General features: G+C 51.0%; 1 protein-coding gene across 1 annotated transcript; it reads left to right on the forward strand.

The window, feature by feature from the left end:
* Positions 1-1080: 1080 nt before the first annotated feature.
* NUCB1 (nucleobindin 1) lies at positions 1081-22651 on the forward strand. The gene is made up of 13 exons (XM_027080139.1): positions 1081-1400; positions 1786-1922; positions 4852-4959; positions 7717-7849; positions 12022-12125; positions 14774-14959; positions 15228-15318; positions 20044-20102; positions 20382-20474; positions 20565-20657; positions 20999-21169; positions 21604-21700; positions 21814-22651. Exons 2-13 carry the CDS (start codon positions 1797-1799, stop codon positions 21924-21926), a joined length of 1374 nt encoding a protein of 457 aa, XP_026935940.1. The 5' UTR covers positions 1081-1400; positions 1786-1796; the 3' UTR covers positions 21927-22651.
* Positions 22652-24587: the final 1936 nt, after the last annotated feature.

Genomic DNA, 24587 nt, shown 5'->3' on the forward strand with positions numbered 1-24587 from the left:
CCCAGGACTCAAACCCCCCATCCCTTCCTCTTTCAGACCCAGGAGTCCTCATTTATAGCTCCCTCCCTTTAGGTAGGACCCAGAAATCCAAGCCCCCAGGCCCTTCCTGCAAGGCCAATGGTGCTGAACCTGCAAACATCATTATGAGACCAGAGCTGAGTAGGTGTGGGCATAATCAGACTTTGAGCTCCCCCTTGCACCCCCATCTCCACCCCTGCCCATCTCATTTCCCCCACTCACTCTTTCTTCCATGTGTCATTCTCCTGAGACATCCTGGAGAAGCAAAATGAGGAGTCAGGACCCAGACCCAACATCCCAATGGACTCTTCCCTTCAACACCTGATCTTAAGCTTTAAATTTTCCCCTGGCCCAGGCAGCCCGAATTCCAGCACCAACACTTGCTAGGGACCCAGCAGCCTGTTTCCAGCTTTCGTCACTATCAAGAGCCCAGGAGTCCAGCTCTCTCTTCCCCAAATACCTACCTCTCTCCTTCACCCAGACATGAGAACTCAGGACTCTGGACCCCAAACACCCCATCCCCAGTGATTCTAGACCCCCAGCACCCACCTCCCTAGGATCCTGGAGACTCCCTTTCCTCCTCTCGTGCCTGGAGAGGCTTTTCACATTCCCACCTCAGTTCTTTGCCTCTCTGGCCAATTTCTAAACGTACCTGACCCTATCTTTGGGAACCAGTGACATAATCTCTGGGTCTCTGGGAAGTAAGCAGGGGGGAAAAAGAGGGCTTAGAGGGAGGGGGGATTCCCACTGGGACCTGCCCTAATCCCCTCCCTCCTGGCTCCCCACGTTCCACTTCCAACAAAGCAATGACCCCTGGCCTCTGCTGTAGCCAGGCAACCCTGCTCCAGGGGTTCTGAATTGGAAGAGCATGCAGGTGTTCCTTAAAGGGACCTGACAGAGGCCGCATCGCAGGCTCGCTCTACACCTCTCTCTTATATAATAAACTTATAACGTGACCTGTGCCAACTACTACCGATCTGTAATTTACAGCCACTTCTAGGAGAGAAAACAAATGGGAAAACTACAACTCCCATGAGGCGAAGAGGCCAAGATGCCCGCGGAAGCTGACTCATTTTCCCCTGGCCCAACAGGGAGTTGTAGTTCTCTTTGAAAGTCTCCGTTCTTTCGCCTAAAAAGCAGGGTATGTGGCGTCAAAAGGTAGGGCTTCCGAGAAAGGAGGCTCGGCTTTCGAGAAAAAGCCAGCGACTTCGACAAGGGGCGGGGCCGCTAGACAGGGGCCCGAAACCTGGAGCCAGCGCGGACCAATCAGGCTGCTGAGAGCGGATCCTCTGCGGGGAAAGTGGGCGTGGCCTAGGGGGGAAATCGCAGAGACCACACCGGAGGTCCTAGCCCAGGAAAACGCCCTCTGCGGTGAAGGAGAGGTAAGGGGCTGGAGGGTCCTGGACTCTTGGGTCCTGGGGAGAACGGAAGCGGGGCACCAGAGGGCTGGAAAACTGAGTCTCGGAGGACACCAGTACCTCCAGATCCTGGGAAAAGAGGAGGCTGGGGCCCTGGACCTTTGGGCCTGGGGAAAGAGGGGGTCGAGATCCCGGAATCCTAGTCTAAGCGAAGAGGGTGCTGGAAGCCAGGACTCCTGGGTCTGAGGAAGGAAAGGCTGGAGGCTCGGAATCCTGGCTCCCGGGAAACGAGACGCTTTGCGTCTTGATTCTTGGAAGGGGGCAGGGAGCGGCGCCGGGAGTCCAGACTCCTGGGTCCAGGGGAGAAGGCGGCTTGGGACAGACTTATTCCACCTCTCCGCCCCCACAGACCACGCCGCCATGCCTCCCGCTGGGCCCCGTGCAGCCCTCCTTCTCCTGTCACTTCTGCTGCTGCTGCGCGCTATTCTGACCGTGCCCCTGGAGCGGGGGGCGCCCAAGGAGGAGAATCCCGCGACCGAAAGCCCCGTGAGTGGCGTGCCCTGCTCGCCAGCCAGGTGTTTGCAGTGGTACTACAATTCCCGTGCCCCCTGGCTGGCTACGGATGCGGCTTGGAGTCTGCCTGCCATTCTTTGCCGTCCCAGGGCTTTGACGTGGTGAAAAACTTGGGGGCGGGTGTGTGTGTGTGAGAGAGAGAGAAAGAGAGAGAGATTTCTAAGCCCCTGACTTTGAGATATGGAAAATCAGGTCAGATTTTAGATGAAAAATCTGCATCACCCGCCCCCCCGCCCCACCTAAACCTCTCTGCTCTTTTAAGACGCCCTCCCCTCGAGAAGGACTCAAATAAAAAACTACATTTTCCAGTAGCATCTTGAGCAGGTGGTGTTAGTTAACTGGGGTGTCCTCACATCATGGAGCTCATGGGAGTTGTAGTTTAAATTATGATAGGGCACGGTAACTGCTCATTTATTCCAACTTGTGTTTATCGAACACTATGAAACCTTTGGTCTTAGGGAATTTGGAACTTGGAAAGATCCTCAAGGCCAGTGCCCTGATTTGTGGCCCGAATCCTACAGCTCCCACTAGGAATGGACACACCACTGTCTCTGGAACAAATCATCCCATGCTCCTGTATGACAGGTCCCCACCCAGCAAGTGAGGCCTTTGCTCCTTGAAATCTTTGCAGACACAGAAGGGCAGCTTGAGTCCCCTTGCCTTTCATTCATTCCACACATTTCTTGAGCATCTTCTAGGAGCCAGGCACAGTGCTAGAGCAAGCCCCCTGCCCTCACAGACCAGCTTAGTTTGCTGGGAAGACAAACGGCAGGGCCCTCTGAGAATGGACACCAGGGGTGATGGTCAGGGAGGAAGGAAGGGTCATTGAGCTAAGATCTGAAGTGCAGGGAAGAATATTCCAGGCAAAAGGAAATGCCTGGGCAAAGGCTGCGTGGTGGAGGAGAGCATAGTGAGTAGAAGGACTTACAGGAGGCCAGTGTGGCTGAAACAGAGTGAGTGAGGGGGAGATGAGGTCAGAGAAGGAACAGGGGGAGATCCCACGGGGCCTTGTGGGCCATGGTGGAGACTTTCTTTATTCTGAGGCTACTAGAGTGTTATAAATGTCGATAACAACAATCATAATAACGTTGACAGCTCTTACTAAGTGCTGAGTTAAATATTTAAAGATATTAACTGCTCTAATCCTCACAACAGTCCCTATGAGGTGGGTACTCACTAGCCTTACTTTACAGGTGCGGAAACTGAGGCACAGAGACGTTAAGTAACTTGCCCAAGGACTAAGATTGCCAGACTTAGCAAATAAAGACACAGGACACTCAGTTAAGATTGAGTGGGTTTCAGATAAACAACGAATAACCATTAGTATAATATACTGAAAGTTATTCATTGTTTTATCTGAAATTTAAATTTAACTAGGCATCCTAGCAGTCCGAACAAGGTCACATAGCTAGTAATTGGCAGATTTGGGATTCCAGCCCACTGTGTTTGGCTGAATGATGGCCCCCAAAGATGTCCATGCCCTAATCCCCAGAACCTGTGAATATATGGCAAAAGAGTGTTTGCAGGTATGATTGAGTTAGGTGGAGAAATTAGCCTGGCTTATCCAGGTGAGCCCAATGTAATCACAAGGGTTCCATATAAGAGCCAGACAAGAAAGTCAGGGTCAGAAGCGATGTGATGATGTAAGCAGAGGTCAGAGTGATGCAAGGCCACAAGCCCAGGAGTGTAGGCAGCCTCTACAAGCTGGAAAAGGCAAGAAAGCAGATTGTTCCCTAAAGTCTCCAACATAAGCTCAGCTCTGCTGAACCATCTTGGGCTTCTGACCTCCAGAAATCTAAGAGAATAAATTTTTATTACTCTAAGCCACTTAAGTTTGTGATACTTTGTTACAGCAGCAATAGGAGATTAGTACACCCACAGTGCCATAGCTGGGTGATCGGCTCCCATTTATCACCTATGGTGTGTTCCTCAGCAAATGTAATGATAGCGGGCTTCCCTGCCGATGCAGTGGACACGGGTTCGTGCCCCGGTCCCGGAAGATCCCACGTGCCGCAGAGCGGCTGGGCCCTTGAGCCATGGCTGTTGAGCCTGCACGTCCGGAGCCTGTGCTCCGCAACGGGAGAGGCCGCAACAGTGAGAGGCCCGCGTACCGCAAAAAAAAAAAAAAAAAATGTAATGATAGCTATAGTAGACTGAGTATCTTCTAAAGCCTTACCGTGGTGCCAGGCTTTTTATCTCTTACTTTTCACCACAGCTCTGAGAGGTAAGAAATTTATTGCCTATTTTACAAATGGAAGAGTGAGGCCCAGGAAGAGGAAAGCGCCAGCCAGCTACACGTGGCAGGGCCAGGAGCCCAGGGATTTTTGTCTGTCTTGTTCGCTTGCTGTGCCCCATAGAACAGTGCCTGGCACGTGGTAGGGGCTCGCTGCATGCTTGTTGAATGAACGAATGTATGTTTCACTGCTTTCCAACAAACACCAGTGTGTCCACTCTATGGGCAGTGTTGAGCTGGGTGCTTACCCTTGTGATTTTAATTTCATCTCCACTACAGACAGACCTGGGAAGAAGTAAGAGCTGTGGCCCGGAGGATCAGGCAATTTGCCTGGGGTGACGGAGCAACCAGGGTCTGCTGGCTCTAGAGCCTTTACCCCATGGGGCAGGCCTCCCGCTCAGGGTTGGGGGCTGATCTCTGGGCCCCTCAGCAGGTGTCCAGGGGAGCAGAGCCTGGGTCCTACCTGCAGGGAAGAACCAGAGAGGGACAAGGGCTGAGGCTACTATGTTCATTCTTTTTTTTTTTTTTTTTTTTAACATCTTTATTGGGGTATAATTGCTTTACAATGGTGTGTTAGTTTCTGCTTTATAACAAAGTGAATCAGTCATACATAAACATATGTTCCCATATGTCTTCCCTGTTGTACTATGTTCATTCTTGTTGCCCTAGGACACAGGCCTGTACTACCACCGGTACCTCCAGGAAGTCATCAACGTGCTGGAGACAGACGGGCACTTCCGGGAAAAGCTGCAGGCCGCCAATGCTGAGGACATCAAGGTGCGGCTGGGTGCGAGCACACTGGGAGGGCATGCATGCTCAGAGGGCAGAATTCCAGGACGAACCAGGTTCCCTAAAGGGGAACCTTACAGCCATCACAAAACTGAGACTCGGGAGAATTCACTTCTCGGGGTCACATAGCTGGGAAGGGATCTGGGGAAGACAGAATGTGTGGTTAAGTGTGGATGTGGACGGTACATGCCTCCCAGTATCAGCTCTACCAGCTGTGTGGCCTCCCTTCACTGTGCCTCAGTTTCCCCATCTGTAAAATGGGGTAATAATAGAACCTGCATCATAGGCCTGTCCGAGGAAGACGTGTAAAAGGCGTGGATGTGCACAGTGGCCATTCTCAGCGCAATGTGAGGGCTGGTTCTGTGAGTTCTCAGCACAGTGCTCTTTACACAGGAAGAATTCAAAACACGGGAGATGCTGTCATCACTCACATCATCTCTAACTCTCATGTTAGACCTCTAGAGGAGCTGTGATTCTCCTCATTTTACAGAGGTGGACACTGAGGCCCTAGTAGCAGGGCTTGTCCTTCCTGGAGGCCTGGGTCTCAATCCCTGGACTGACTGAGCCTGGAGACCACATCCCACCCCATCCCCCAAGCAGTGTTCCTCGAAAAGGATGCTCACACACACACACACACACGCCATGAGGAGACAACACTGCCTGCCACCACCCCACCCCACCTAGACTCCCCTCCCCGTTCAGGTGCATGTTGGAACATCCCACCTGGGGGATCCACCCCGAGTTCTCCAAACACCTTGGGCCAAAGGAGGCCCCAGGGCCTGGGACTGATGGGGGGAGGGCAGCCCCGCTCTCCCCAAAACCTCCCAGCATTCCTTGGGCTCTTGTCCATCCCCATCCACCTGGCCCCCGACAATGGACGGGCATAACTAGAGACTGCTGAGCCCAGCCCATCCCACTGCCCAGCTGAGGAAACGGAGGCCTTATAGGCCACCCAGCTTGTCCAAGGTCATACAAGTGGGAAATGACATCAGAAACAGTGGCCACGTAGGCAGGCAGGTTCTGGAGTGGGACGGTGGCAGGTTCCAATCCCAGCTCCACCTCGTGCTCTTCTGCGCAAGTGGTCACACCCCTCTGTGCCTTGGTTTCCTTCTCAGAAAACGGGGAGGCTCATGCAGCACTTTCTGTTGTGGAGAGATGGGGGTGGGGTTGTGTGAATCAGGGATAATCCCCACTTTGAGGCTTTGGTCCAGCCTGTCATCAGCCTTCAGTAAATGTCAGTTGTCCTTGTTACTGGTGGTGATAATCTCAGCCCCATTTTTGAGGTCCAGAGTAGGGAAACAGTGTGGGGTCACGCAGTGCAGTGGTGCCAGGACTGGGATTTGAACCCAGGCCCCAGGACTCTCACTCTGGGGAGACATGACGCCACCTGTGTCACCAGGCTGGAAACTGGCCTCCTGTCCTCACTGTCTGAGGAAGCTTGGGCCAGGGGCTTCTCCTCCTGAACCTCAGTTTGTTCATCTATAAAATGGGGTTGTGGGCAGGATTAGAGGACGGACTCAGTGAGTCCAGTGCAGGACTTGACTCATCGTAGGTGCCTGACTGGTTGAGGTTAACATGACTGGCACTGCGGTCCCTTTGTCCTGCTGCCTCTGCAAAGGCCACGCCCCCTGCAGGCTGGAGAGACCCAAACGAGTGGCTGAGAAAGCCATCTGAGACAGTGCAGGGTGCTGGGGTGGCCGGAGGAGGGATCCAGTCCGTCTGACAGTGAGAGAAAGCTTCCAGGGAATGGATTCTCCCGAGTGAGGTTTGAATTCTGAGTGGGAGTGTCTGGTATAAAAGTTGAAACGGGGGGGGGGGGGGGGGGGGAAGGGCAAGTTTTCAACAGTAGAACTGTGTGTACCAGTGAAGCGTTCTGGTACCTTCAGCTGTCTGCTGCTGGCTCCTTATAACTGGCATAAAGACAGAGGGATGGGGCTGGAGCGGGGACGGCAGGGAGGAGGGGTAGGCATGGGCAGATGCAGGATCTTGCAGGATCTTCAGTGTTAGGCCCAGGGATTCGGTCCTGTGGGCATTGGGGAGCCACGGGGGTGGGGGACTGTGAGAAGGAGAGGGGTGGGGTCAGCACAATTGAGAAACAGACATAATCCAAAGTGATGATAGAGGTAACTTAGAGAAGGCACCCTGCTCAGCACGTGAGAGAGAGAGAGAGAGAGAGAGAGAGAGAGAGAGAGAGAGTGTGTGTGTGTGTGTGTGTGTGTGTGTGTGTATGTGGTGGCGTCAAGGGGGTTGGGGATTCTTCCAAGGGAGGTGCCGTCTGCTTTGAGTTTATTTTGCTTGTTTGTTTTAATTTTATTGAGATACAGTTGGTTTACAATGTTGTGTTAATTTCTTCTGTACAGCAAGGTGACTCAGTTATACATATATGTATTCTTTTTCATATTCTTTTCCATTATGGTTCATCACAGGACATTGAATAGAGTTCTCTGTGCTCTGCAGTATGCTTTGAGTTTTGAAGGACTGTAAGGACCTGGTTAGGCTTGGAAAGCAGTGACAGGGAGAATCCCAGGCAGAGGGACCAGCATGTGTAAAGGCCTAGAAGTGGGAAAGAGACGTGAGCCATGAGTGTGATCTGATGAGTGACGGGAAATAAGAAGGGCCTCCAGTGCCAGGCTAAGGGGCTGGAATCTTGTCTCAGGGCCTCTGGGGAACCCCAGGAGGCATCAGAAAGCTCTTAGAAGGCGCCAGAGAGGGCAGCCTGGTTTGTGTCCCCTCTCTCCCGGGCAGAGCGGGAAGCTGAGCCGGGAGCTGGACTTCGTCAGCCACCATGTCCGCACCAAACTGGATGAACTCAAGCGGCAGGAGGTGTCAAGGCTGCGGATGCTGCTCAAGGCCAAGATGGACGCCCAGCAGGAGCCCAGTAAGCAGACCGGTGGGGTGGGTGGAGCTGGCGATGTTGGGGGTCATGGGGCAGCCTCCCTCCCCGGCCTCCAGGTGATTTTGGCAGGTGGAGCCAACTGGGGCGTCATTCTCTCCACCCCTGTAAAATCTGCCTGGAAGATTGATCGAGTTTTCTTCCTAGCACAAGCTACTATTACCATTACTCGGGAGATGTTAGTAATTTTAGTTGCTTGGTTGGTTTTTGATGTGTTTTTAATTTTTATTTTAACAAATCAGGGTCATTTAAAATTTTGATGTCACTTCAAACTTACAGAAAAGTTGCAAGAATACTACCAAAAGCTCTCAAATACCCTTAGCCCAGATTCTGTAATTGTTAACGTTTGCTCCATTTATCTGTAGTTCACATTTGTGAGTTCCTTGCAGACACCGTATTCCTTTATGCCTCAATATTTCAGTGTGATTTTTCTTAGAACAACAATGTTCTCCTACAATACTATAGTACAGTGATCAAAGTCAGGAAGTTCAACAGGTTACACTGTACTTTTCATTGCTTACTTATTCTTTCTCTCCCCCACTAGAATGATTCTAATTTCCTGGCATTTATATGTGAGGCTATATTTTATAGTCTAATTGTATGGCTAAAAAAGAAAAACAAAGAAAGAAAATAAAGAAAAATGTACCTGGAAGAGGGATATTTGAGTGGATTTAAATTCCAAGATCCCATCTTATTTCTAACATTCCTAGATACAGTTTCTTGAAGCATGTGTCTGGACCATGGTATTTCTTTTAAATGACTTTATTGAGATATGATTCGTATACCAATTTACCCATTTGAAGTGTACAACAGGTATGTGCAACCATCATCAATTTTAGAACACCTTTATCACTCCAAAAAGAATCACTAGACCATGTAACTATCACCCCTCTATTCCCCACCGCACCCCTGGCAACCTACTTTCTGTCTCTATAAATTTGCCTGTTATGGACATTTTGTATAGATGGAATGATACGATAAGTGATCTTTTGTGTCTGGGTTCTTCCAGTGTAATATTTTCAAGGTTCATCCATACTGTAGCATGCATCACTGCTTTATTCCTTTTTAGGGCCAAGTAATATTCCCTTGTCTGGATCTACCATATTTAGTTTGTCCATTCATCCATTGATGGATATGCGTTGTTTGCATCCATTGGCTACAATGAACCATGCTGTTTTACTCATTGTAGCTTTGTGGGATATGCTGGTACTCCTGGGGCACCTTTTGGCTCGTCACTAAGTGTAAGAACAATCCCATTTTACTGAGATTTACCTCCAGCTTCTTCTTTCATCTCCTGACCCCCTTGAGGCTCCTGTGTTACAGATGGGGACCCTGAACGTTGGTAGATGGTGTTAAGGGTCAGTAAGAGAGCTGAGCTTTGTTTTCATTCCTATCTGATGCCTCTTATCCATTGATCAAATATGTCTTGAGTTCTACTCTGTGCCAGGCACTGAGCAGGGTGCTGGGGCTCTAAGGTGACCAGACGGGCATGGTCTCCGGCCTCCTTCTGCATAACCATCCATGCCTTCTCTGCCTTGCTGTTTTAATTACTACAGTTTCGGAGTCTGACTTGATCTCTGGTAAACTGGATGTTCCCTTGTCATGAATGAGAAAAAATCCCTCCCATCAGTTGGTTGCTTATTACATCCCATACGCTAAGCTATGTACTTCAACTTTTGTCCCTTTAACAACTCAGCAATCTCCAGAATCTGATTACTTCTCTCCACGTCCATTGCTGTCACTGGGTCCCACTTGGATCAGCACAGTCTCCTCCTCCCTGGGCACCCTGGCACCGCCCTTGCTTTTCCCACTATTTCCTGTAGAACAGCCGTTCTTAACGGAATCCTGTTAATATCTGGATTCATTTCCTGTGGCCACTGTAACAAATCAGCAACAACTTAGTGGCTTAAAACAACACACATTTATTCTCTTTACCTTTTGGAGATCAGAAATCCAAAATCAGTTTCACTGGGCCAAAATCAAGGTGTCAGCAGGGCTCTGTTAGTTCTGGAGGTGCTATGGGGGGGAATCTGTTTCCTTGCCTTTTCCAGCTTCCAAATCTTCATTCCTAGGCTGGGAACCTCTTCAAATGCAGCAGCGTAGCGTTTTTCTCCAGTCATCACATGGCATTCTTCTGTAGTCAGATCTCCCGCTGCTTCCCTCTTACAAGGATTACATTTAGCCCCCTTCTCCAGTTAATCCAGGATCATCTCCCCATCTCAATATCTTTAATTTGATCCCATCTGCAAAGTCCCTTTTGCCCCATGAGATCACGTATTCATAGGTTCCAGGGATTCAGATGTGGACATCTTGGGGGGGGGCCTTTTATTCAGCCTATCACAGCACCCAGTTCAAATCCTGTCCCTCCTGTGCTCAGAACCAGCCATGGCTCCCCAGTGCCCTCAGGATCAAGTCCACACTCCTTGCTAGTTGGAGGCCAAGCTGAGCCCTGCCACGCCCATCCTAGCCCCTCCCTTCACATGTGTGCCCTCTCACCAGACCCTCTGGCATCAGCATTTTTAGTACGGAGGGTAACACATCTTTCTCACCTTGGGACTTTTGCCTGTGACATTCGTTCTCGGGACTCTTGGCATGGCCAGTGGAGCTTTGGTCTCAGCCCAGATGTCGCCTCCCTCGTCCTGCCCTGACCGTCCTTTGTGAAGAGTCCTCCATTTGTTTGAGTCCTTTGTGGTCGTGTGTTTGTCCCTTACTCACCTGTTCTCCATCTTGACCGGGTGCTCCAGGGGACAGATGCCGTCACCATCTGTTTCCTGCTGTGTCCACAGTGCTAGGCACAGGGTCGGGCCCAGAGTATGGCTCAACACGTATCTGTGGCATGAATAACGAATTATGAGACTTGATCTGTGCCTGTCTCCTGGGTCTGTCCCTCCTCTGGGCTCACCCAGGCCCAGAGCTGCCGCCACTACAGCCTGAGTCACCTGGGTTCCAGCTGCCTGTGTGTGTGCCTTTCACCCCCACCAGCCCAGGAGCCACTGGAGGTGCAGGCCCGGGTCTGATTCACATGGGGGCCCCCAGGAGGCCTCTCAGGATGTGTGTCCAGTGGATGAGTGGGTGCCAAGTGTGTCCTGGTCTCTCCCTCTCTGCCAGGAAACTCTCATACAAGGAGGCTGCATTACTTTGCTAGGGCTTCTGTAACAAAGTACTACAGACCGGGTGGCTTAAACAATAGGCATTGATTGTCTCACAGTTCTGGAAGCCATAAGTCAAAAATCAAGGTGTGAGCAGGGGGTGGTTCCTTCCGAGGGTTGTGCGGGAGAATCTGTTCTGGGTCTTTCTCTTTGATTTGGAGATGGCCACTCCCCCCCCCCCCCCCCGCCATGTCTACTCACATTGTCTTCCCTCTGTGTGTGTCTCTGTGTCCAAATTTTCTCTTTTTATAAGGACTCCTGTCATATGGGATTAGGGCTCATCCTCATGACCTCATTTTAACTTGATCACCTCTGTAAAGCCCCGCTCTCCAAATAAGGTCACATTCTGAGATACTGGGGCTATCAACCTCCCTGTGAATTTGGGGGCACGCAATTCAACCCATAACAGAATTAAGTGTCATGTGCTCTGGAGCCCAACTAATCCTCACTCTGCCTCTTCCTAGATGGTGACCTAGACGTCACTTCCCCTCTCTGGGCCTCAGTTTTCACATCCATAAAATGGGATAATCACAGAACCTATGTGAGATTTTTGTGAAAAGTAAATGCATTAATATATTTAATATATTTAGAGCAGGGCCTGGCACATAGTACATGTTTGATACATGTTGGTTATCATCATGGTTATTATTATTTTCAGCATCAGACTCAGTTGTGGCATCACCTCGTCCAGGAAGCCCTCCCTGATTGCTCCAGACTCATTCAAGCCATCCTCTGTGGGCTTCTCCTGTGCCCTCTGTGGTCTCCTTTAGAGCACATCCAGCCCAGGATAGTTTTTGTTTGTTTGATTTTTGTTTGTTTTTTTGCTGTGCTATGTGGCTTGTGGGATCTTAGTTTCCCAACCAGGGATCGAACAGGGCCCCCGGCAGTGGAAGCGCTGAGTCCTAACCACTGGACTTCCAGGGAATTCCCGCAGGATAGGGATTTTGAAAGAAAGAACGTTCCATGAGTTGTTCACCCCACCACCACCCCGTCTTCCCTCTCATCCAGATGTACAGTTGGATCACCTGAGCCTCCTGAAGCAGTTTGAACACTTGGACCCTCAGAATCAGCACACATTCGAGGCCCGGGACCTGGAGCTGCTGATCCAGACAGTAGGTTGAGGGGGACCTGGGGGCAGAGGACTGAGGGAAGCTTTGTAGAGGGGGAGAAGGGAGCAGACGCTGGGATGTGAGCCCACTCACCCCTGCCTGGTGTTCTCTGAGGCTAGCGGCTGCAGAAGGGCTGGTTGTGCCTAAAAACCGTCCCCAGATTCTCTACAGGAAAGCGGAGCTGTGTGCGTGTGTGTCGGGGTCGGGCGGTTGGCTCCACTCACATCTGGATTCAAATCCCTCTCCTATGACTGGGGGCAGGAATTCCCTCTGTGTCCTTGCTGTAGGCAGAATAATAGCCCCTCAAAAGACGTCGCATGCTGTCTGCGGAACCTCTGACTCTGACCTGATGTGGCCAAACAGACTTTGCAGTTGTGATTAAGCTGAGGAGCTTGCGATGGGGGGGATGAGCCTGGGTTATCCAGGTGGACCCTAAGTGTCATCACAAGGGTCCTTGTAAGAGGGATGCAGGGAGTTCCCTGGTGGCCTAGTGGTTAGGATTCTGGGCTTTCACTGCCAAGGCCCAGGTTCAATCCCTGGTTGGGGAACGGAGATCCCGTAAGCCAGGTGGTACGGCCAAAGAAATTAATAAATAACATAACATAACATAAAATATAAAAAGAGGGGGGGCTTCCCTGGTGGCGCAGTGGTTGGGAGTCTGCCTGCCGGTGCAGGGGATGTGGGTTCGTGCCCCGGTCCGGGAGGATCCCGCGTGCCGCGGAGCGGCTGGGCCCGTGAGCCATGGCCGCGCTCCGCAGCGGGAGAGGCCACAGCAGTGAGAGGCCCGCATACCGCAAAAAATAAAATAAAATAAAATAAAATAAAAAGAGGGAAGCTGAGGGAGATCTGACTCCAGTAGAGGGCGACAGTGTGACGACCAGAGCAAGGTGGCTCTGCTGCTGACTTTGAAGATGGATGAAGGGGCCACAGGCACATATGCAGCTCTAGAAACTGGAAAAGGCAAAGAAGGGGGTTCTCTCCTAGAGTCTCCGGAAGGAGCACATCTCTGCCAACACTGTAATTGCAGCCCAGTGAAACTGATTTCAGACCCTGGCCTCCATGCTGTTAAGATGATGAGTGTGTGTTAAGCCACAATAAAAAATAATTTGTTAGAGCAGCACAGGAACAAACGTAGTCTTCATGTGAGAAGTAGGATCTACAACCCTGCCTTGTGGGGAAGGCCAAGTTCGGGGCTGGGGAGTGGCACGGGATGCTCAGGTCTGCCCCTGCCTCTTCCCTGCTCACATCCCTTCTGTAGCTCCCCAGCACCCCCAGGATAGAACCTACCTCTCTGCCTGACTTGAGCCTCAGCCTGCTTTTCTGGCTGACTGGAGCTCCATCTAGTGGCCATGAAGATAATAGCAGCCATTTGGTTGAGTCCATGCCTGACCTTCGTCCCCGAGAGACGGTTCTGCCGCTTATTTCCAGAACATTCCAGAAACTGTCCGCTTTCCTGCAGCCGCTCTGTCATTCTCCTGGTCTCAACCCCAGAGATGGGCTCCTTGCTTCTGCCTTCCACACTCAACAGCAGGGTTTCTCAACTCGGCACTCTTGACACTTGGGGCTGGATAATTCTTTGCTCTGGGGGTTATTTGTGCATTGTGTGATGTTTAGCAGCATCCCTGGCCTCTACCCACTAGATTCCAGTAGACCTCCCCTAGTTGTGACAACCAACAATATCTTCAAACATTAACTGCTGTCCCCTGGGGACCGCAGTCACCCCAGGTTGAGAACCTCCGTCTGTTCCCCACACAACAACTGTATTGGTTTTCTATTGCTGCCATATAACAAATTACCACAGACTCAGTGACTTAAGACAACAGAAAGCTATCCTCTTACAGTTCTGGAGGCCAGTAGTTGAAAATCGGTATCACTGGACCAAAACCAAGGTTTCCTTAGAGGCATCTGCTTCTTGCCTCTTCCAGCTTCTGGGGGTTGCCAGCATTCCTTGGCTTGTAGACACATCACTCCAGTCTCTGCCTCCACCATCACGTGGCATTCTCCCTGTGTCTCTCTGTGTCTTCTCTGTAGCCTTCTTGTAAAGACACTAGTCATTAGAATTGGGGGCCACCCTAATCCAGCAGGACCTCATCTTAACTAATTACATCTGCAAAGATCCTGTTTCCAAGTAAAGTCACATTCTGAGGTTCTGGGTGCACATGAATTCTGGGGGGACCCTATACAACCCAGTATAGTATTGTTATCACCATTTTCCAGAGGCAGAAACTGAGGCACAGAGAGAATGAGTAACTTGCCCAAGGTCACAGAGCTAGCAGGATTTGTTCACATGGCAGAGCCTAGATTTGAACCCTGGTCAGAACAATTAGAGACCTCATGTTGTTTACTCCCTAGCTGTACTGCTTTCCATATTAAGTCACCTCATGTGCTGTTCCTTATTATTTATTCCTCCAAGATCTTGAGATTGTGGAGGACTTAAAAGAAGTGAGTTAAAGTTGCTATTGTGTAACCATCCTCATCTTTTGACCAAAGAGAGAAGACTATGTATTATGGGACAAAAGTGACATCGGGACATAAGACCCAGCACACGTGGAAGTTGGGCCAGGTTCAGAGCCAAAGGTCTGGCATTCGGAGTTTGGAATTAGGGGCTGGGCATAGAAGTGAGGTGAGAGTGACCGTCTGCCTTTCCCCAGGCCACCCGGGACCTTGCCCAGTACGATGCAGCCCATCATGAAGAGTTCAAGCGCTATGAGATGCTCAAGGAACACGAAAGACGCCGTTATCTGGAGTCCCTGGGAGAGGAGCAGCGAAAGGAGGCAGAGAGGAAGCTGGAAGAGCAACAGCGCCGGCACCGAGAACACCCCAAAGTCAATGTGCCTGTAAGGACCCCCATTCATGCCTACCCCCGACAACCATGTCCAACTTTCCAAGCGCCACAAGAAAGTAGCTGAAAAACTACAACTCCCAGCAGAGCTTGAGGCAAAAGGCCCCTTTTAATGTACCCAGCTACCTCCAGGGGCTGCTGGGAGTTGTAGTTTTATTGCTTGAGGGGAATGACATTTGAGGGATGGGGGTAAAGGGTTCTCTAGCTTTATCCTATGGGACCCAGACCTCTTGCTCATGAGCCCCCGGCTCTCCCTTCCACAGGGCAGCCAAGCCCAGTTGAAGGAGGTGTGGGAGGAACTGGATGGATTGGACCCCAACAGGTTTAACCCCAAGACCTTCTTCATACTGCATGGTAAGGAGGGAGTCCCAAGACCCAGGCTAACGCTGAGGCTCTGACCTTTCTGGGGCCTGAATGCTAAGAAGGTCTCCCTAACTCACGGGGCTTAGGGAGGCCAAAGAGGTCTGAGCCCCTCTCCCCTGGTGGTCTAGAAGGCCCTGTCCCTCCCTGTTGTTGGGAATAGGATGTTCCATGGAAGAGCTCGTCCTTTTTTCTGGGATACACCAGGCCTCTGGGTTCTAAGGACTGACTGGTGTCCCTAACTGAGCAAACCAGGCTTGTCTAGGCCTGGGCCCCCCTCCCATGGCAGCCCAGAAGCCCCAGTCGCTTCTGGGGGCTCTATCGCTAAGCAGGGGCTGCTCCGTAGTAACCGGGCCTCCGGGGACCCGGGAAGCCCCTTCTCCATGGTGATGCAGGGGCATGGTCCCCTTCATTTTCTTCCTGTCTGGAAACATCACCTCTATGTCCAGCCTCTAATTCCAATCTCCAAACGCCAGGCGTTTTGCTCTGCATCTGGATCTTATCTCCTGATGTCACTACTTTTTTTTTTTTTGCACGTGCGGCTTGCGGGAGCTTAGTTCCCCGACCAGGGACCGAACCGGGGCCCTTGGCAGTGAAAGTGCGGAGTCCTAACCGCTGGATCACCAGGGAATTCCCCTGATACCACTTTTTGCCAGGTCCCCTCGGGTGTGCCCAGGAACCCGAACCAAATGCTAGAGCCTGTCACCAGAGCTTAGCAGGGTCTGATTCATTCATTCAGCAAATGTTTACAAAGAGACCTCTAAGGACCAAGCTTCACGGAGACCCTGTGTGTACAGCTGTGAACAAAAGAAAGTCCCCCTGGCATCACAGAACCAGTGATCAGGCAGACAGATAGTTCTGTAGTTCAGTGAATCTAAGTGACCATTGGAACATAAGATGAACACTTGAATTTTACATAAACTGCCCATTAAACTAACACATCATCGATGATAAGATGCCTCCCAATTTTATGGATGATAAAATATGGGGAGAAAAAAAGTGCATCTTAGAATCAGTGAAGTAGATTCTATAGGAGATGATCAGGTAGTCACATTACCATGGAAAGCAGGACAGTGGGATTAAAGGTCTAGAATGATGATTTTAGATAGCCTGGTCTGGAAAGATTTTTGCTAGACCAGCACTGTCCAGTAGAACTTCCTATGCTGATGGAAGTGTTCTGCAGCTGTGTTGTCCAATACAGCAGCCACCAGCCCCATTTGGCTTTATTTTCTTTTTCTTTTTTGGCTGTACAGCATGGCATGTGGGATCTTAGTTCCCTGACCAGGGGTCGAACCTGTGCCCCCTGCAGTGGAAGCGCAGTCCTAACCAGTGGACTGCCAGGGAAGTCCCTGTTTTTTTTTTTTAAACGAATGAGGCAATTTATTAACCCAGCATCATTTGTTCTTTCATTTTAATTAATTTTTATTGGAGTATAGTTGATTTACAGTGTTGTGTTAGTTTCTGCTATACAGCAAAGTGAATCAGTTATGCATATACATATATCCAGTCTTTTTTAGATTTTTTTCCCATATAGGTCATTATAGAGTATTGAGTAGAGTTCCCTGTGCTATACAGTAGGTTCTTATTAGTTCCCATGTGGCTATTATTATTAATCAAGCACTTGAAATGTGGGTTTTACAACTAAGAAATTGAATTTTAATCAATGAAAAAATTTTTTAATTTATTAAATTTATTTATTTTTGGCTGCGTTGGGTCTTCATTGCTGCGTGCGCACTTTCTCTAGCTGCATTGAGCAGGGGCTACTCTATGTTGCAGTGAGCGGACTTCTCACAGCGGTGGCTTCTCTTGTTGCGGAGCACGGGCTCTAGACGTGTGGGCTTCAGTAGTTGTAGCACGCGGGCTCAGTAGTTGTGGCGCACGGGCTTAGTTGCTCCGCAGCATGTGGGATCTTCCCAGACCAGGGCTCAAACCCATGTCCCCTGCATTGGCAGGCAGATTCTTAATGGCTGTACCACCAGGGAAGCCCCTGATCAATTAAAGTTTTTAAAATTTGTAATTGTGGTAAAATACACTTGACATAAAATCTACCATCTTAGCCATTTTTAAGTGTACATATCAATAGTGTTAAGCATACTCACATTATTGTGCAGCAGTCTTTTCATCCTTACAAAACTGAAACTCTGTATTAATCATCAACTCCCCATGACCCCTCCCACATCCCCTCGTAACTTCTATTCTCTTTTGTCTATGAATTTGACTCTTCTAGCTACCTCATATAAGTGGAATTGTAGAGTATTTGTCTTTTTTATGACTGGCTTATTTCACTTAGCATAATGTCAAGAAAATGAATCTTTCCTTGTATTCGATTGTTACTCATTTAAATTTCATTTGCCCCATGTGGCTAGTGGCCGCTGGATTGGACAGCACCGCTCAAGAGAGATGACATTTGAACCAAGACCTCAGTGAAGTGAGGGGGTGAGCCTCGAAGATATTTGTCTAGATGGGGGGCATAGCAAGCACACGCAGGGGAGAATGAACTTGGTGGGTTTCCAAGGTCACTGGAGCCGAATGCTTGAAGAGAAGAATGATAAGAAAGGGAATTCCTGGGGGGCGTGGGGTGAATTGGGAGATTGGGATTGACATCTATACACTATTGATACTATGTATAAAATAGGTAACTAATGAGAACCTACTGTACAGCACAGGGAACTCTACTCAGTGCTCTGTGGTGACCTAAATGGGAAGGAAATCCAAAAAAGAGGGGATATATGTATACGTATAGCTGGTTCGCTTTGCTGTACAGTAGAAACTAACACAATAGTGTAAAGCAACTATACTCCAAAAAAAAAAACTCATAGATAAAAATTACTGGACTTCCCTGGTGGCACAGTGGTTAAGAGTCTGCCTGCCAATGCAGGGGACACAGGTTTGAGCCCTGGTCCCGGAAGATCCCACGTGCTGCGGAGCAACTAAGCCCGTGCGCCACAACTACTGAGCCTGTGCTCTAGAGCCCGTGAGCCACAACTACTGAAGCCCGCGCGCCTAGAGCCCGTGTTCCGCAACAAGAGAAGCCACCACAATGAGAAGCCCACGCACCGCAACAAAGAGTAGCCCCCGCTTGCCACAACTAGAGAAAGCCTGCGCACAGCAACAAAGACCCAACGCAGCCAAAAATAAATAAATAAATAAATCTATTTTAAAAAAAAAATTACCAATTTAACCATTGTTAAGTGTAAAAAAAAAAGGAATTTCCTGGCGGTCCAGTGGTTAGCACTCTGCGCTTTCACTGCCGAGGGCGCGGGTCCAATCTCTGCTCAGGGAACTAAGATCCCACAAACGCAGCCAAAAACAAAAAAGAAGAATGATAAAGACTGCTAGGGAGGTAACAGCCACCCTAAGGGTAAGGAATTTGGATTTTATTCTGTCTTGAGTGAGACACAGCAAAAGGATTTTGAGCAGAGGAACTGACCCCATCTGCTTTAAGGGTTGGCAGGATCCGTCTAGGTGCTGTGTTGAGGACAGGCTGTAGGGGCCAGGGCCAAAGCCAGGACCCTAGTTAGGAGGCCTGAGATGCTGGTGACTGGACCGTGGAAGTAGGGAAGAGTGGTCATATTCTGGATTTGTCTTGAAGGTCAAGCTGGTAGGACTTGAGGATAGACTTGATGAGGATTGTAATGGAACAAGAGAGTCAAGGGTGACTCCGAGGTATTTGGCCTGAGCAACTGGAAGGATGGAGAGAGAAGGGCAAGCATGTTTGTCAGGGAAGATTGGGAACTGGGTCTGTCCATGCCAAGCTAGAGATGTCTATTAGACATTTATGTGGAGATGGAGAGTAGGCAGTTGGGTATTCAGGTGTGGAGGCAGCTTGCGGATGGCATTAAAGATGAGGGACTGGAGGAACCCATCTAAGGAAGTCTTGCCAGTAGAACTGTTTCTGTAATGATGTTCTCTGCTGCCCAGTATGGCGGCCACCAGCCATATGTGGCTATTGAGTGCTTGCCATGTAGCAAGTAGGACTGATAAACTGAAATTTTAATTTTATTTAAACAGCCCATGTGGTTAGTGGCAACCATATTGGACACATCTGAATATTTGATAGGGAAGAAGTCATTGTCCCCTGTCCCCTACACCACCCGTAGAGGTCAGGAAGAGGACAGGGCCAGTGAAGGAAAATAAGGGCAGCTGGAGAGGAGAGGGTGATGTTCTGAGAGCCAGAGGCAGAAAGTCAAGTAAGGTGCAGGCTGAAGCTTAACCATTGGATTTGCAAGGTCAGGGTTCCTGGCCGCCTCCCTGGGACCAGTGTGGGTGCTGATCTGAGTGAGCAGAGGAGGCAAAGGCAGAGAGCAAGGTGCATGTGGCGGAGGAGTCTGATTGGCAGGGAGAGGATTCTTTGGTGATCAGAGTCAGCCCTGGGCTGGTTCTCTGGGAGACGTCCCTGACACCCCTGTATCCTGGGCAAAGGGCTGATCCTGTGCCCAGGTCACTGGGAGCTAGAGATCAAGTCATTCTGCATGACAATGGGTCCAAGAATGGTCCCAATGGAGTCTCAGGACCCTGGTAGGGAAAGGGCTGTCTTAGCAATGGGCCAATGGGGCACTGAAGCCTGAAGGCCACCATCTTACTGTTGGAGACCCGTTGTTACCTATCCGCTGAGAACAGACCTCGCATCAGCCCAGAATTCCTTCTCCAACAGGTCACTTAGGAACTTGACCCACTCCGTCTTCAGTCCCCCAAGACACCTTGTTGTCTCTTCCTCAGATATCAACAGTGATGGTGTCCTGGATGAGCAGGAGCTGGAGGCCCTCTTCACCAAGGAGGTGAGTATCTTGGAAGCCATGGGCGCAGAGGATGCCCAGGTCAGCAACGTGTCCCCTCGGGATCCTAGTACTCCCCTCAGGTCCCCCTGGATGTGCGTTCAGGGGGAAAACTACAACTCCCGGCAGCCCCTGAGGCAAAAAGAGGCTGCCAGGAGTGGCAGGGTGTCCCAAGGACTGATGGGAGTTGAAGTTGTCTGTGTGTGTTAAGAGGTGGGGTAGCCTGGGAAGGAGCTTGCCCTGGACCTCTCAGTACATCCTGCTTTTTGCTTGACCCTGCAGCTGGAGAAGGTGTATGACCCCAAGAATGAGGAAGATGACATGCGGGAGATGGAGGAGGAGCGGCTGCGCATGCGGGAGCACGTGATGAAGAATGTGAGAGGAGGGCCCCGGGCCGTGGGTGAGGGCGGGGGTAGGGGTGGAGGGAGGTCCAGCTCTGTTGCTTACCCTTACCTGGCTCCCCAGGTGGACACCAACCAGGACCGCCTCGTGACCCTGGAGGAGTTCCTTGTATCCACGCAGAGGAAGGAGTTCGGGGACACCGGGGAGGGCTGGGAGGTGAGGACACGGAAGATACTCTGGATCCTGACTGTGTCTCTCTCTCCCAGACCTAACCCTTCTTTCGGGGTCTCTGGCCACTTCTCTTTCTCTCTGGGTCTCTGACCTCCAAGCCCCCCAGCTCTCTGTCCCCCCAACCTCCTGGGTCATTGTCTCCCCCTCTCTGGGTCCCTGTTCTCCCACTGCTCCACTCTGGGTCTTTATCTCCCTTCCCACCTCCCACTCAGGTCTCTCCATCCACACGCATGGCCGAGGCCTCCCAGCCTTCCCTTGAACCTCCTCCATTAGCGGGGCCGGGGCTAGAGCCCCCCTGCTGATGGCCCCTGTCCTCACCCCGGCAGACAGTGGAGATGCACCCTGCCTACACGGAGGACGAGCTGAGGCGCTTTGAGGAGGAGCTGGCTGCCCGGGAGGCAGAGCTCAATGCCAAGGCCCAGCGCCTCAGCCAGGAAACTGAGGCTCTGGGTCGCTCCCAGGGCCGCCTGGAGGCCCAGAAGAGAGAGCTGCAGCAGGTGACTGGCCAGGGAAGGGGGTCCATCCTCTGAGCCCCTGGCGGCCCTTGTCCTAGTGTGTCCAGAAGTGCGGAAGGCTTACAGCCCCTGTGTTAATCAGGGTGGGTAGCAGCTGCCATCTTGAGTAAGGGCAGACGTTGTCCCCATCCCTGGCTGCTCTGTGGCTGCCATGTTGGATAAGGGCAGTGAGGTTGTAAGCAGGAGAGAGGGGAAAGGCCGAGGAGGGAGGAGAGGGCTTCCCTGTCCCAAGGTGTGACCCAAGCCATGACCAGGGAGGGAGAACTGGATCTTTAACTAGTATTAAGCCCAACTCTCAATGAGGGAGAAAAACTGAGGCCCATGGAGAAGGGACTGGTCCATGACCACTTAGCAGGTTGCCATGGAGACTCAACATCATACGCTCTTGCCTCTGTGATCTCCCCCACCCCCTGCAGGCCGTTCTGCAGATGGAACAGAGGAAACAGCAGCAGCAAGTCCACAACAACCCAGCACCCGGCCCTGAGGGACAGCTCAAGTTCCACCCAGACACAGGTGCTGGCCCCTGGGCCCGGGGGGCAGGGAAGGAGCTGGGGGCCCAGACTCCTGGGTCTGAGGGAGGAGGGGCTGGTACGTCTAGTGCTACCATTTTCTTCCTCCATTTCCAGATGATGCACCTGTCCCAGCTCCAGCTGGTGACCAGAAGGATGTGGATCCTTCAGAAAAGAAAGTTCCAGAACAGACCTCCAAGCTGCCCCAGCTGGAGTCACAGCACCTGTGATCCTTCTGGGACGCCGGGTTCCTACTGAAGCTGATGAGGGGGGATGAGGTGTCACAATCAACCTTCTTTGGGGCCTGGCAACACCTGTGGCCTGCTAGGTGGGGTAGGATGCGGGGACAGGGCACTTTCCGTATTGCTGCCCGAGCCATGTATCTGCTGCTTCAGCTTCCACAGCCTTCCAGTCTGTGGTCCCTTCTTTCTGTCCCCCTCCGAGGGACCTGCCTTCGCTTGTCCAGTCAAGTGCTCACTGGCTCAGCCTACCTTAGGGAAGCCCCCTCCCTCCCAAAATGGTCTGCTCCATGCCTGCCTTTCTAGTTGCTTGGCCTCAATGCCCAGGTTGTGGCCACTCTGGAATCCTGCATCCCCACAGCTACTGGAATCCTGCCTGCTGCTCTGGGCCCAGCTTCTGTTGGTTTATGGGGCTTGGGTGGTCCCTTAAGACCTTTCTCTACCTTTTGTGGGACCAGCGATGCCTCAAAAACAATGTCTCCCCCACGGCTGGGTGTGAGGGCCAGAAGAGTCCTCAGCATAGCTGATCACCTCTCATACCAGGAGCCCTGACGTCTTGGCCCCTAGCCCCTTCCCCACACAACCCCAGAAGGGTCACAGAGCTGACTCCACCCCAGGATCAGGTTCCAGCCCCTCAGCCTTTCTGGCCTTATCTCACATGGCTCCCTGCCCTGCTCTGTACTCTGGTTCCAACCAAATACACTTCCTGGAACAAATCCATGCGTCTGTTTCTTTGTAAATCCTTTTCCTTCTGAAACTTCAGCCATGTTTCACCTGCCAAAGTCCTCCTCGTTCTTTAAGAATCAATTCAAGCATCATTTCTGAGAGGGTCTGTCCTGGCATCTTTGTCCTCTTCTGATGGGTCCGCTGCCTACGCACATGCACACACACACACACACACACATGCACCTTCAGTAGGATCCTTTCAGCCACAAGGACAGAAAACCCAAACCTAGGCTTAAACAATAAAGAAAAATGTATTATTGCCCAAAATAAGAAGTCCCAAGGTAGGGTGACTCCAAAGCCTTCAGGGAACCAGGTTCTCCCATCTCCTAGCCCTGCTGTGGGAGGTGTGGGGGGGCTGTACTCCTCTTGTCCCAAAGTGGCTGCAGCTGCTCTGGATGTCACACCTGTCTGCACTAACAGCTGACAAAGGAAATTGGCAGAGGCTACAAATCAGAGCCTCTTCCCACCCCCCCAGAGCCTGTTTACCAACATGTCACTGGGCATGAGACAGGTCTAGTTTAGTGTCCAAAGAGAGGAAGAAATGTGAAGGAGGCCCCAGTGATAAAAAATTATCTGGGATGCTCATTAACAATACATATTCCCAGACCCTGGAATGTCCAAGGAAGTTTCCTGGGAAGGTACATGTGCCACGCCCGCCCTTCTCCCCTGCTGAACCTCAACAAAAATGACCTTTGCAAACAGCCACAGCCTCTCTGCTTCTCTTGGAAAACTGGGAGCTGGGCCTTAGTGACCCAATCTGGAAAATGGGTATAAAATGGTAGCAGCTTTCTAGCATCCTTTGAAGGATCTGAAAATAATAATACACATGAGTGGCATAGCTTCTGGGCTGAAATTTGAGGTTAGCAAGTAATAGCTGTTATTGCTATTAAATGGACATGTCTATACAACTTATGTCTCTGGGAGCCTGTCCTTGACTCCCATATCTAAGGAAACCCATTCTAGTCACCCAGGATGCTTTTTACTTTTTTTTTTTTTTTTGCGTTACGCGGGCCTCTCACTGTTGTGGCCTCTCCCGTTGCGGAGCACAGGCTCCAGATGCGCAGGCTCAGCGGCCATGGCTCACGGGCCCAGCTGCTCCGCGGCATGTGGGATCTTCCCGGACCGGGGCACGAACCCGTGTCCCCTGCATTGGCAGGCGGACTCTCAACCACTGTGCCACAGAGATCTTGGCAGTGGTGGTTTGATGGGAGCTGGAGAGAGCCCACCATCCAAGGGGTCACTAGAGCATAAATCGGGTGGAAGGATGTGCGGGGGCGGGCGGTCAGGATCACATTTCCCACAAGCTCCTGGAGCAGACGTGTATGAGCAAATCCACAGTTTGCCTGCCTCAGCCTGTGTGACCTTGGGCAGGGAACAGTACATGGGTAGGAGGTGTCCCTAACTGCACCCTCCCTTAGCCTCTCTCTGCCTTTGTCTCCTCTTCAGTAAAGGGGAGATACCACACTATACACCCTCTGGTGAGGAGTAAATGGGATGGTATACAACAGGCCCTAGCACACAGCAGGTTCTCTATAGATGTTAGCTGATTGGCCTTCACTTTGAGGTCAGGCCTCCAGAAGCTCAGGCCTCCATTAAGGTATAGAGAGTCATTTCAACAGGAACGTTCACAAGTGTTTCAGTGGCCTTATTGGCAAAGCCCGGGTCATATGCCCCTCTGTGTGGAAGGGGTAGGAGATCATTCCCACCCAAATTACAAGCAGTTGGAGGGGGGCTATATGTGGGTGCTTGGCCAACGAATTAGGGTTAACTCTGTGCTGTAGGAAAGATCTAACTTTCATATTTTTCTATAATAGTGAGAATAGGTTAGGTTATGCTGCAGTAACAAACAACCCCAAATCTCAGCTTAGCATAACAAGGTTTTTTTTCTCACTTGTGTTATATATTGACTGAGGGTTCTGGGCTGTA

This window comes from Aethalodelphis obliquidens, unplaced genomic scaffold, assembly GCF_003676395.1.
Source record: "Aethalodelphis obliquidens isolate GAN/ISIS:26980383/991018 unplaced genomic scaffold, ASM367639v1 scaffold43, whole genome shotgun sequence".
Lineage (NCBI taxonomy): Eukaryota > Metazoa > Chordata > Mammalia > Artiodactyla > Delphinidae > Aethalodelphis > Aethalodelphis obliquidens.

Excerpts from the sequence above, each read along its gene's own strand:
- NUCB1 (XM_027080139.1), top strand. The coding sequence starts at position 1,797 with ATGCCTCCCGCTGGGCCCCGTGCAGCCCTCCTTCTCCTGTCACTTCTG. Across the intron at positions 14,960-15,227 it reads ACCCCAAAGTCAATGTGCCT|GGCAGCCAAGCCCAGTTGAA; the intron begins GTAAGGACCCCC and ends TCCCTTCCACAG. Across the intron at positions 15,319-20,043 it reads GACCTTCTTCATACTGCATG|ATATCAACAGTGATGGTGTC; the intron begins GTAAGGAGGGAG and ends TCTCTTCCTCAG.